General features: G+C 37.5%; 1 protein-coding gene across 1 annotated transcript in view; it reads left to right on the top strand.

Moving 5' to 3' along the window:
• Positions 1-6989, top strand: part of LYPLAL1 (lysophospholipase like 1) — a 34804-nt gene extending 27815 nt beyond the window's left edge. The window contains exons 4-5 of the mRNA XM_027612983.1: positions 5727-5842; positions 6636-6989. Coding sequence (XP_027468784.1) covers positions 5727-5842; positions 6636-6875 — 356 coding nt within the window. The 3' untranslated portion in view covers positions 6876-6989. The remainder of the gene's footprint in view (positions 1-5726; positions 5843-6635) is intronic.
• Positions 6990-14227: the final 7238 nt, after the last annotated feature.

The raw sequence follows: 14227 nt of genomic DNA, 5'->3' as shown, positions 1-14227 counted from the left end.
CAGAATTATGTATGAGTAGTGAAATTTTGGATGACTCGTTTTATTTCTGTCTATGGTGAAAACACTTAATACACTGGATATATATCAGTGTATTAATTTTATATTTAAAATAAAAATGAAGAGATAATTGGAATGACCAAGATGAAGATTAGCACCAAAATTTCCAGGCTCCCTTTGTCCTGACCTTATACAAGTTTCTTCTGAAGCTCTTTCTTGGCCTAAAACTTGAGAATGATAGCAGATTCCTACTTTCTTTTCACATATGTACGCCTTCATTAAACAACTTGTGTTTCTTCAACAGCAATTAGAACTTTAAAGGCTTGGAACTCCTGTTCCAACAGCTTTTTCTGGAATATGATAAGTATTTTGTTTACCCTGTAAATATCAGAGAAAATAGACAAATAAAGATATATTCCCAAACCTTTTGAGACTTTATCACAGTTCAGTCTCAATAACTATAAAACATAAGTTAAATGGAAGAACTGTTGAAATTTGAAGGGAGGGTAGATTTTATTACATTCTAAAAATCCTGATGTAGACTTGAATTTGTAAGTATTTTTTTCCTCTGGATTTTGCTTTCAGATAGATTAGTTTTCCCAGTACATAGTTTTTTTATACATTGTTTCTGTTTTATTTTATTTAAAGAGTTCATAAAAGCTAGGTTTATTATTTTTTTAACATGTTTTATTCAGCTTGTTAATCTTAAATATATGTTGAAATGTTAACTCTTGACGTTTTAATACTTTGCCAGCAACTATAAATATACATTATAACCATTACCTACAATGAGTTTACTCTTTGGTATTTACTTACTGAACAGTATATTTTATATTGCATTTTAGACATTTAGATGGAAATTGAATTCAAATAACTAGTCTTTTGTGTTAAATTTCCTTCTATTAGAAAAAAATTATACAAAGTCCCTTTTCATAGTAAGTTGTGATGCTAAAGGTGATTGTATTATCAAAGTTGACTGGTGAGAAGTTGCATTACCTCACAAGATTATAATTGGGTAAGGGACTTATATTTAATCTTCAAATAATAAGATTTCAATGAGTACATTTATTTTCACTGTAAATTATGAGTATTGAACATGAGGGTCAATGTCTGCAGGATGCATTTATGTTTGTTCGTAATGACATCTCAGATGTGGGAAAATGTTTTCTTTCTTACTTTTGGTTTTGTTCTTGTTAGGCTGGTTTCATTCAGGGGGCTCTGAAACCACACCAAGTTATTAGGTTACCCTGGTCAATAAAAATGAAATGTTGAAGGGGAAGATTTAATCTGTAAAATTTTCTCAATATGGATGGTTTTAAAATAATTTTTTAAGTTATTTGTGCTTGCTAATCTGTTTCGTTCACCTTTTATCTTGTGATCTTTAAATCTCTATCATATTAAAAGATCACATTTAATGATCCTCGCCTCAACATCTCTTTATGAAATGTTTTCATTTTGCTCCATTTATGAATTGTGAAGCTTTTTTCAATTATTGGTGCAGCTTAGATTACCTAGAACTTCATTGTCCAATATGATAGTCCTTAGCACATGTGACTATTTAAACTTAAATTTAAACTAGCTAAAATTAAATAAAATTAAACATTTAGTTCCTTAGTCACACTGGTCATATTTAATATATTCCTTAGGTACATTTGGCAAAAATATAATTCAAGCTCTTGAATTTCTCCAAAAAATAAAAACATTGTTCCTACAGCCTTGGTATCTATAACACATGGATTTCTTTTAAATCATGACCATATTTTCACTTTCTGTTCTTACCCATTTTACCTAATCCTGAATTGTCTGCCTTGCAGCTATTGATACTTTTCTAAGACTATGATTCTCATACATTTGATTTATAGGTAGAAGAGCTTTTAAAAATTAGACATATACTTTGAGATTGTGTTAAAGGGTCTGGGGCTGACCTTATTTTTTGTTTTCTTTTTTCTTTTTCTTTTTCTTTTTTTTTTTTTAAGGAGCCCGATTTAGGAATCATTAGCCTGGGGCACACTAACCATTCACTCCTGCTTTTTCTAAACTTTACTGTTATATCCAGTCAGATCACCAAAGAGCCACGTTCCCTGATGATATAAATTTGTCCCCTTGCAGAAATATTCTTACAGAACCACAACCAATGTTTATTCATTTATTCGATAAAATACTTACTAAGTGCCTGCTATATGCCAGGCACTGTTCTAAGCATGGGGACGGTACCTCAGTGAATAAAACAGACAAAAATTCCTGTTTGCATGAACCTTATAGACTACTGAACGTTGTCTTTCTGTCCCAGACTTACATAAAAGAGTCAAGAACAGAAGATGCTGTATGTAAAAATGTCTGGTTTTGAGTTTTATGTTTAATAAAGATCTCCTTGATAAATTCCACCCAGGAATTCAATGCTGGTAGAAGCTTCTAGTAGGATTTGGCCTGATTCCTTCTGTTAAAGAATGTTGTCTTGCTACAGGGAAGCAGTTAGAAGACCAGCCGCACCCCTAATTGCTGCTGCCGCCTCATATTATGGTCTGTGTCTCTCTTTCGTTCCTGATCTCTCGTTCTTCCAGCAACCCCATCTCTCCCTCCCTCACATTTTCCCCTCATTTTAGAGATGTAGTTTTATTGTGAACAGTGTGTTTGGATATAAGCAACCTAGAATTCATTTTGTGAGTAAATTGGAAAAAGAGGGGAGATCTAAAGCGATGAAGGAAGTAAGCATTTGCTAAGATTGGTTCTGTGAACTTGAAGGAAGGCTGCAATTGTATTCTGGGAGATAGGGATTCTTATTCTTAAACTGAAAGTAGGCTTCTGTATTTACAGTAACTCCGTAAACTTTGAAAGTCCTTGCTCTTTGACTTTTACAAGTGATTATTAAAGCATTTGTATATAATAGATTTAAAAACTTGGTGGAAACCCTGGGGCATCTGGGTGGCTCATTTGGTTAAGTGTCTGCCTTCGGCTCAGGTCATGATCCCCGGGTCCTGGATCAAGCCCCACACCACCTCCCTGCTCAATGGGGAGTCTGTTTCTCCCTCTCCCTCTGCCGCTCCCCCTGCTTATGCTCCCTCTCCCTCTTTCTCTCTTTCTCTCTCAAAATCTTAACAACAACTTGGTGGAAACCCTAAAGATCGTCTAGTCCAACTATCTAATCTTACAGGAAATGAGATCCTGGGTTTTAAATAATTTACCTCAAGGCAACCGCTAGAGTATCACTGGTAGGATTAAAACTCAGTTTCCCTTTATTTCACTGTGGTCCTCTTTCCACCAGACTTTAAATTAGAAAATGTTTTGTGTGCCTTTAAATATGATAAATTTAGGAGATGATGTAAAACTTTGTATTACTTTCATCCTATAATACATGGTTTCTAAGAATTCAGCTAAACAGACTTTTATTGAATTGCCACCGTGTACTAGCAAGTGTACTCACCACTGGGCACAGAAGATGAGGAAGCCAACTCCTCAGCACATGCGCACCAGAGAGTGGGGACACTTTGCTGAGCTCCTCATAAGCCTGCAACCACAGTGTGCTGATGGAAGAAAGAACTGTTTCTTACCCTCAAGGATTTCAAAATCTAGAGAACTAACTTACAGTTGCTAAATTAAAACTTGATAGGAATTCTGTTTCAGAGTGTTTGCTTTATAACCCACGTACCGTATCACATAGAAAAACTTGAGAAGAAAAAGAGGAGTCTATAACTAGAACTGTAGCAAAACCCAGTAAGTTTCTCATTCTGTTTACTTACAATGAGAGTTTACCAGAAACACTCATCATCTGCAGCAAGCTCTGCGTATCCTAATGGGGCATGTCCTGTTGATCAGTGTACACATTAACAGGTAATGTAGTCCAGTGGTTTTAAACTTTTTGGGAATCTGATGCACATATGCAACTTTCACACACTCAATTTTAAGATGTGTATGCTGCCTCCTCCCCTGCCAAGCACATTCATGATCTCTCATCAGACATATCTGTGTCTGTGGCTCGTGTGGGGGGTTATTTTGAAAGAGACTTTCAAGTGGTTCTCATCCATGGTGAACTTCTGCTACTGATGAGACCCTATTATTTCTTTCTAGTGTGTTGAAAACCACAGATGTAATATTTATCATGTACTGTCATTATTTACATCTTATGTACTTCTTAAAAATCTAAACTTCACAAGCCTAGTAATCTTCATTCATACATTGTATCCTGGGTCCAAAATAATATCGGCCTGCCCAGTAATATTATTAGACATTATTAAATAAATAAATAAAATATAAAAATAAAAAATTTTTTAATTTTTTTATTGTGTTAATCACCATATATTACATCATTAGTTTTCGATGTAGTGTTCCATGATTCATTGTTTGTGCATAACACCCAGTGCTCCATGCAGAACGTGCCCTCTTTAATACCCATCACCAGGCTAACCCATCCCCCTACCCTCCTCCCCTCTAGAACCCTCAGTTTGTTTTTCAGAGTCCATCGTCTCTCATGGTTCCTCTCCCCTAAAAATAAAAAAAATAAAAAAATTTAAAAGCAGTTCTATTTTAATAAATACTGGAGGATAGTAGAGAGTACATTAAGGTCTGTTGCAAGCAATCTGGATTCCAAAAGTCCTAGCTTTACAGCTACAATTAGGGGCGCATCCTTAAGGAGATCACCTAATCTTGGGCCTTGGTTCACTTCATCCGTAAAAGGAGATTGTAGTAAATTCAAATTTATCATCTCTAAGGACTCAGCTTTACACTTTGTTAAGTGAAATAAAACAGGAATCTGGAAATGAGATCTGGATTCTACACCAATGTATATTTTTATATTTCCACAAGTGTGTGGCTGTGTGATTTACTTTCTATACTGATTTCTCACAAAATGTAAATAGGACACCTTTTAACTCTCACTCCAGCGGAGGAATAGCATTCCAGGTCTCTAGCCTGCAGCTGGGCCACCGCATCATATACCTATCTCCATATTCTGTGATGTCTCTGGTGCTCCCCTCGAGGACAAAGGCCCATGTATATGTGCTGCTGAAGGGAGCATGGGGACCATGCATTTTAGTCTGCATATCTCCAGTGGCTAGTACAGTGTTCAGGCACATAAAAGACAATAAAAATTTGTTAAATGAGTAAATTATTTTTTGGCTCCTCTGAAAAAGTTTGTAAAGGTATGTTTTATTATGTTTTAATTACACCATCGTAAGTCGGTTTCCAAAACAATATTGTAATTCAGAGATATTTTAACTAGCTCATCAAATTTTTGATCATCTTCCCTAAAAGATCACTAAACATCTATTTTATGGCAGGCCCTAGAAATGTAACTCCTCATGGGTCTTGGAGCTTGGCAAGTAAGACAAAAAAGATGCATGTTATTAATTCTGGTGGCAGTGTGAGGATTCCTATAATACAAGTATAAGCAAGATATAAGTAGACATTAGAAGTTTAACGTGCTATGACTTATATTTTGGAATTATGATAAATATTTTAGTCAGTAAGTATGATTTCTTTGTTTAATTCCCAGCTGTTTTTATAACAAGTCTCTTTACCAGTGATGACATAGATGAACAGGTGTTACTTACTCATTGCAAGTATTTTTTTAATGAGCTGGAAAGTAGACTAAGTTGCTTTTTAGCACTGTATCTCTCTAAAGGTCTCCAAATATTTTAAAACATGCGTGGAAGCCTGACACAGATGTATCTTGTTCTAAATTATTGTCCCATATATTCTGCTTTTTCTGATAAGTGAATTTTTGCTTCTTTTAGGAGGATTTTCTATGGGAGGGTGCATGGCAATGCATTTAGCATATCGAAATCATCAAGATGTGGCAGGAGTATTTGCTCTTTCTAGTTTTCTGAATAAAACATCTGCTGTTTACCAGGTAAGTTTTTAAAAACAAAACAGAAGAAGCAGGCATGATATATTCACACATTGAAACTAAAAATTGGTAATTAAGCAATAACAATTGGTGCACAGAGCACTGCTGGAGATCCATCCCCAATGAGTTAATGTTAAATATTAATTCCAGCTGGTCATTAATGTTCAGGAAATGCCATACAAAGAGTATTGTTAAGCACAGTGTCAAAGGGGAAAGGATAAAAAGAATCTAAGATACATATGTATCCCTTACACATAATAAAAATATGGGTGATTATAGTAAGGTTTGTTTATTATGTCACAAATGTGATCAAAACAAAGACTCACATTCCCGGTACCTGTTTCATAGCAACATGCTAATATATGAATACGGTACCTTATAGCTTTGTAACTTCATACCTGAAGTAGAAGCAGCAGGTACAGAAATGAAAACTAGAATGTAATTTTTCCCTTGATTGTCCCTGCCTTCCTCCGTCCTTCCACCCTGCGTGAAGAAGTCTGTCTGACCGAGTCTCACAGTCTCTTCAGGAAGCCCTCTGACCATGTTTGAGACAGTCCTCTATGGAGTCACTGCTGGTCACATACAACTAACTGTAGCTCACGTGGTGCTGCAACCAGCTGAGCCCCCAGCCAGGACCACCAGGTTATACCTTAGACTGCACCACGACTGCCTATTTTCTCCCTTGGAATATTGAAGCTTGGGTAAAATTGCAATTTTTCTGCCCTGTGTGATTTCCCAGAATGATGTTCTTAAACTAATTTCTTAAACATTCCCATTTCTATATCCTGTTCTCTAGGCTGTTCGGGAAAGTGATGGTGTGCTCCCTGAATTATTTCAGTGCCATGGTGCTGCAGATGAGTTAGTTCTTCATTCTTGGGGTGAAGAGACAAACTCAATGTTAAAATCCCTAGGAGTGAGCACAAAGTTTCATAGTTTCCCGGATATTTACCATGAGCTAAGCAAACCTGAGCTAGAAAAACTGAAGTCATGGATTCTTACAAAGCTTCCAGGAGAAATGGAAAGGCAAAGTGAATGAATCAAGATTGATTTGTTAATCTGCATGTCATGCCTCTGCGAAAAGTGGTTTTTACTGCCAAATTACAATTTGATAAATGATAATTGAAATATTAATAAATGTGAAGTATACTGATTTATTTAGTAGTTATTGAAATGCTTAATACCACAGAAGTAGCATCATTCTTATTAATGGTAAATATTAATTTAGACAACCATCTGTGGATTGTTTTTCAGATACATTTGTAAATAATTGGAGATCTTTTGAGTAATTAAATATTTAAATTTAAAAAATAATGTAAAGTGAGTTTAAGTAAGGGCAGTGAGAAGACATGAAGAGGCTTAATATGGCATTTTATTTAAGTGTCCTATTTTGTTCCCAAATATTTGGGAATATTTTAGGTATGTTTGTTACCAATTTCTAATTTAAATCCATTGTGGTCAGAGAGCATACTCTGTGTTACTATTTTGTCTGTGTTCATGAAGGATGTTGGTCTGTAGTTTTTTTGACCCCATAAAATGAATTGGGAGGTGTTTTCTTCTCTTCTGTTTCCTGGAAGAAATTGTATAAAATTGGTATTAATTTTTTCTTTAAATGTTTATTGGAATTCTCTAGTGAAACCATGTGGGCCTGGAGATTTCTGTATACTGTACCCTTTTAGCTCATCACATTCGACCTTCAAGTTCATTATACCACCTCACACTTAGTATAAGGACCTTCCATTTCTCCCTTCCTGGTCTTAATGCTTTTTTTCCCACTTGTAAATATGCTATAAATAGCATGTACCATAAATCTCACAACATATTACCACTATTTTATTTCAAGTCCGTTTTCCTTTAAATCAACTTAAATAATGAGGAAAACATCTTATACATCTACCCGTGTGGTTACCACCTGCTGTGCTCTTCAGTTATTTTTGTGCTGATATGTTTCTGGTATCCTTTTCATTCTGCCTGAGGGACATCATTTAAATAATTCCACTGTAAATGTGCTGTTAATGACTTCATTCAGCTTATATGTCTGAGGAAGCCTGTGTTTTACATTTGTTTTGAAAAGGTACTTTTCACTGAGTATAAAATTCTGGATTAACATTTTTTTCTTCAGTATTTTTTTTTTAAACATTTTATTTTTTGACAGAGAGAGACACAGCGAGAGAGGGAACACAAGCAGGGGGAGAGGGAGAGGGAGAAGCAGGCTTCCCGCGGAGCAGGGAGCCCGATGCGGGGCTCGATCCCAGGACCCTGGGACCATGACCTGAGCCGAAGGCAGACGCTTAACGACTGAGCCACCCAGGCGCCCCCTCTTGAGTATTTTAAACATGGCATTCCACTCTCTTCTTGCTAACTTTATTTCATACAGTATATCTGTTGTTATTATCTTTGTTTTTCTGTATCTAATGTATTTTGTTTTGTTTTGTTTTTACTCTTGATGTTTTTAAGAGTTTATCACTGATTTTGAGCAATTTGATTATGATACATATTGGTCTGGGGATTCATGTTTCTTATCCTTGTGGTTTCCACTCATCTTGGGTGGTTCTTCCTCGGGTTTCGGGTAGTCTACTCGCACACGTGTGGCATAGGGACTCTGCTGAATAATCCAGGTCGACCATGTCTGGTGTCTGGAGCTCTCCTTCTGTGCAGCTCGTTCTTCTCTGGTACGCCATCCTACAAACTGTAGCCACCCCATCTACTCGGATTCTTAGCTCTGCTTCCCGACACAGGAGTTCTCCAAGCTCTGCATGAAGTGCTCCTCTCAGCTCTGTGGCCGGGGAGTTCTCGAAATGGCAATAAGCTGGGGCGGTCATAAGGCTCACCTTGTTTCCTTCCCCTTCTGTCAGAGACCACTGACCTTTATTGCCTGATGTCCAGTACTTTGAAAAACTCTGTTTCCAGGATTTTGCCTTCTTTGTTGTTGTTTCAGATGAAAGAATAAATTCATTTCCTTATTACCTCAATGGCTGGAAGCTACACTAAGTTATCCTTTGAAGTTTAATTTTTTTAATTCTTTTATATCTAGTTTTTCCAGTGCTCTTCATTCCTTAATGTAGTTTCAGATTTCCACATGATATCATTTTCCTTCTGCCTGAAATACTTTCACATTTATGATAGTGCGGGTCTGCCGCTCTTAAATTCTTTCAACTTTCGTATGTCTGAAAAAGTCTTATTTTGCCTTCATTTTTAAAAGATACATAGAATTCTAGGTTGCCAGGGTATTTTTTTTCCTTTCATTACTTTTAAGATCTTACACTACTGTCTTCTAGTTTGCATTTTTTTCTGCTGCTTTTCTAATCTTTTTTTTTTTTTCTTCCTCTGACTGTGCTTACAATTTTCTCTATCTTTAGTTTTAAGCAGTTTGATATTATGATGTGCTTTGGTGTTGTTTTCTCCATTTTTCTTATGCCAGGTGTTTGTTGAGTTTCTGCTTTTTAGATTGTGGGTTTATAGTTTTCATCAAATTTAGATTCATTTTGGCCACTGCATTTTCAAGTATTTGTTTGCCTCTTCCTCTTCTCTTTTTTGGGGGACTCCAGGCTTACTGGTGCTTATTCCTTTTTTTTTCCCCCCTTTTCTTTTTTTTTTTTTTTTTCATTCTTCTGCCCTGCATTTCATTTTGGATAGTTTCTATTGCTTATCAAGTTCATTGATCTTCTGCAATGTTTGTCATTAATCCTACCCACTTTATTTTTTATCTCAGATACTGCACATCTCTAGAAGTTCTGTTTTTATTTGTTGCATTTTATATTTAATATGCTTATTCTCCTCCTTGAATATATGGGATTTAGTTAAATAGCAACTATAATATTCTTCTTTATTCGATCTGTCATTTGTTAGTTTGTTTCTATTGATTAATTTCTCTTTCTACTAAGGATGATATTTTCTTGCCTCCTTCCTAGGCCTCATGATTTTTTGTTAGATCTCAAGCACTGTGAGTTCTACCTCATTAAGCACTGGGCTATTTGCATTTCTATAAATAGGAGCTTTGTCACTGAATGCAATTAAATTACCTGGAAGGTACTTAGAAAGAGTTTGAGCCTTTCAGTCTTCCTTTTAAGCTTTCTTAGGAGGTTCCAGAGCCCTCTTTCTCCAGGACTGATTTTGCCCCACTCCTCAAGCAGCGCATTGTGGGTACTCCAGCAGACACTCGCTGGACTGTGAGGTTCACAGTCTGGCTAGTGTAACACAAACGTCCCAGCCCTCCATGAGCCCCAGTGATTGTTTCCGCTGTTCCTCGTGGGTCACCCTCCCCTCAGACACCTCTCTCTGATGGTTAGTGCTGGAGTTGGGGTTGGGGGAGGATCTCTGCAAATCTGTGGCTCTCTCATACTCTGCTCCGTGAACTCTAAGCTCCTGGCTCTCCTGGCTCCCTCTGGGTCTCCCTTCTCACACTGCAGCCCAGAAACTTCTTCACACAGAAGGTGAGCATTTGTAGACCTCACCTCATTTGTTCTTCAGGAACTGCCCTGTGCTGCCAGTGTCCAGTATCTGAAAGCGTGCACATGGTTCAGCTGTTGAGCTGTTTCAGGTTGAAGAATAAATCTGGTCCTTGTATCTCCATCTTGGTCATCTTGGTCATAAGCAGAAGTCCCTTTATTAGTCTTGTATTTAAAGTTATCAAATCTAAATGTGAAGAGGGAGGGTGGGAGAGAGAAGGACTGATAAAATTTAATAAAATCCAAAATCCCTTTGCAGAAGACTGGGCAGGGTTTTAATTATCCCAAGCTTTTATTGACCTTCAACTCCTTGAACTTTTAAATGCCTTGGCTTGAATATACACAGTATCACTCATGTATAACACCCTTACGGCTGCAATTTACCCTAAGAGTACCACATATATATGGCATAAAGAAAGTATCAGGTCTATACATGTCAAGTGTATACATCCCAAATATAGTGTAAGGAAAGGAATCCAGATTTTTTTTTTAAATATTTGTCCTTTCACAGAGTAATCATGTATTCTGGCATAAACCCAGCCCCTGCCACGGTGTACTGTTCTGTGAAATTGTTTTCTGAAGATCAAGCTATATAACATATGTAAAAGACTTTAATAAAATATGTTAAACAAATTTAAGGTGTTACTAGTATTGGTTAGTATGGTTCTAAATCCATCTCCACAAATACATCCGTGCATGGAGGATATATCTAAAATTTTATGTGGCTATAGCCTTCAATCCAATTCTCATGCCTCCCCATTGGGCTAGTAGGATATCCATTGTGTTATCGTGAGCAGCATGTTCAGGGGAGATCCTCCAAGCTCCAGTTCTCACTAATCTTGAGGTACCTATTGTCCATATGCATGTGGTCTCTTAAAGCCAGGTTTTTGGAAAATATATGCCAAGGCTGGAAACACCAGGGCTTAAGGTATCCTCCTAAAGAAACCTCTCAGTCATTCCTTTCATGTCCCATCCCAAACCTTTCTGTCGCTTTACCCACAGAAACATTTCTGAAGGCAAGGGAATTGAAATAGCTGTGGTACTTTCTTACATGGGAGAAAAAAAGTGGCAAGAAGAAGAAAATGTAAATCAATATCACAATAAATTATATATGTTTATGTTAGGGAGACTGGAATTTTGCAAGGGAGGAGAGGTAAAGCTAGGTTACGAGTGAAAGGAGATTTGCACTTTTTACTCTTGCTTTTGTTTGAATTTTTATGGTGTGCTTTATTACTTTTATGATCCATAAGTGAAGCAAAATGTTTATTGCTAGTATTTTTCCTCAACTGAAATCTGAATAAGAAAGATCATCATCAGTAGTAAGGAGCTTAAATGTATTCTTTATAGGAAGTTGAGTATTTTAATTGATGTATAACAAAATGAGCTGAGAACAAAATATAAAGCTGAATGACAATTTGGCTATTGATAATGTGTGGTACTTTAGTCAATCAGAGAAAGACATGTATCATATGACCTCACTGATATGAGGAATTCTTAATCTCAGGAAACAAACCGAGGGTTGCTGGAGTGGTGGGGGGTGGGAGGGATGGGGTGGCTGGGTGATAGACATTGGGGAGGGTATGTGCTATGGTGAGTGCTGTGAATTGTGCAAGACTGTTGAATCACAGATCTGTACCTCTGAAACAAATAATACAATATATGTTAAAAAAAAAAAGAAGAAGAAGATAGCAGGAGGGGAAGAATGAAGGGGGGGAAATCAGAGGGGGAGACGAACCAAGAGAGACGATGGACTCTGAAAAACAAACAGGGTTCTAGAGGGGAGGGGGCATGGGTTAGCCTGGTGATGGGGATTAAAGAGGGCACGTTCTGCGTGGAGCACTGGGTGTTATGCACAAACAATGAGTCGTGGAACACTACTTCAAAAACTAATGATGCAATGTATGGTGATTAACAACAATAAAAAATTTAAAGATAATGTGTGGTACTTTGATATGTAAAAGAGAATGTCCATATATCATTTAGCCAGAATGTATTTAAGCAAAAAGTCTTTATCATATAAAAGGGATTTCTTGATTTATAAGAAGACAGAATTACCAAAGCCATGCAAACCTTTCAATACCAAAAGCATGCAGATATTTCAAGAAAATTCAGATTATATGATACATAATGTCAGTTGGTTCATAAGACTTTGACTTGGAGTAATTTTAACATTGTATTTACAGAGAAATATGCTGTTGTATATATTTTAATTTTACTTCCCAGTTTGCCCTTTAAAAATATGTTTCTGTGGGTGTACACATGTAAACTCTTCTGAAGTAGCCTTAGCATATTCCTACAGTGAGGGCAAGATGTGTGCGATATCTCTATCATATTTGTTAAATTCTGCCATTTAGCTGCGACCAAATGTGTTCCATACAACACTGAATTAAGACTGCTATGAACAGGACTCTACAAACCTGAATGAGGCCACCCTGTAGCACTGACCTCAGCTGTGTCCACAAGGTTCTGGTCCCATCCAACTGAACAAATCCCATGCACCATTAAAGATTCACCTTAGGAGGTCAGCTGTCCTTCTCAAGTTTCTGTATTGCCCTTCCCACTTGGTCATTAGCATTAATCCAGGTATCGCAGGATATATGAGGAATTACACAGACTCCATCTTGGTCTATAAGGATATCATCTAGGACACAGCCATGTGTCATAGCCATGATTTGAATGGGCGCTGAACATTTCCAGAAACAAGAGGAGTGATCTTTGATCATTTTAGCTAAAGACAGGCACAAATTTCTTACCAACCTTTTTTTATTGGATGATTCCCACTGTAGAGATCAGAACCCTTAGGCTATACATAAATAACAAATTAGTTATCCTCTCTAGAAAGCTTTCAAGAATAACAAGGGTAACTTCATTTTGGAGCGATCTCTACAGTCATATGAGATCTATATGAGCTACTTGTGTTATTTCCAAAAACACTTGAAATTGTCTTACGATAGATGCAAGTCACCATGTTTTCCAGCGAGATAAGTCAGCACCTACTTTACAATTGTTAGCCCTCCTAAAATGGGACCTATATCAGTCAAGGGCACAGGTGACAGTGTCTCCAATGTGAATTCCTGTCTAGCTGATAAGCCTTACAGTTTCAAGTTCCGTTCAATAATTGAGTCAATGCAACAAATAAATTCCTATCTGTGAGCCAAAATAAATTTGAATCCCTCACCTCCTTTTGGCTAAGCAGCCTCCCAGAAGGTGTACCAACCAAGCCAGCCTGTCGTTGTCATTAGGATAAAGAAGAATCATACTCAAGAATGATCAGGCAGTGGGCGCCTGGGTGGCTCAGATGGTTAAGCGTCTGCCTTCGGCTCAGGTCATGATCCCAGGGTCCTGGGATCGAGTCCCGCATCGGGCTCCCTGCTCTGTGGGGAGCCTGCTTCTCCCTCTGCCTCTCTCTCTCTCTGACTCTCATGAATAAAATAAATAAAACATTAAAAAAAAAAAAAAAGAATGATCAGGCAGGGGATGCCTGGGTGGCTCAGTCGGTTAAGCGGCTGCCTTCAGCTCAGGTCATGATCCCAGGGTCCTGGGATCAAGTTCCACATAGGGCTCCTTGCTCAGCGGGGAGCCTGCTTCTCCCTCTGCCTGCAGCTCCCCCTGCTTGTGCTCTCTCTCACTCTCGCCTACACTCTCTCTCTAGCAAATAAATAAAATCTTAAAAAATGATCAGGAGGAATCCTGAACTTTCAAAACAGTTCTATACAATCTCCCAACATGTTCACTCTGACTCTAATTCAGAAAACAGCTGAGAAGAAATGATCCCTTTCTGAAGTCGATTGCATTCATCGATCAAACCGCCTTACTAGGGTGTACAGACCGAAAGAAGTGACAGAAGTAGAGCCAGACATTTTTGAGTCAGTTCTGGAGGAGAATGCCTCAAAGCTCCATAATACCAGATCCCAGCGAATTGCAGGGAATGTGAAAAGCCCAT

The sequence above is a fragment of the Zalophus californianus genome, chromosome 10 (assembly GCF_009762305.2).
Source record: "Zalophus californianus isolate mZalCal1 chromosome 10, mZalCal1.pri.v2, whole genome shotgun sequence".
Lineage (NCBI taxonomy): Eukaryota > Metazoa > Chordata > Mammalia > Carnivora > Otariidae > Zalophus > Zalophus californianus.
This window is presented reverse-complemented; position numbering and strand designations above follow the sequence as displayed.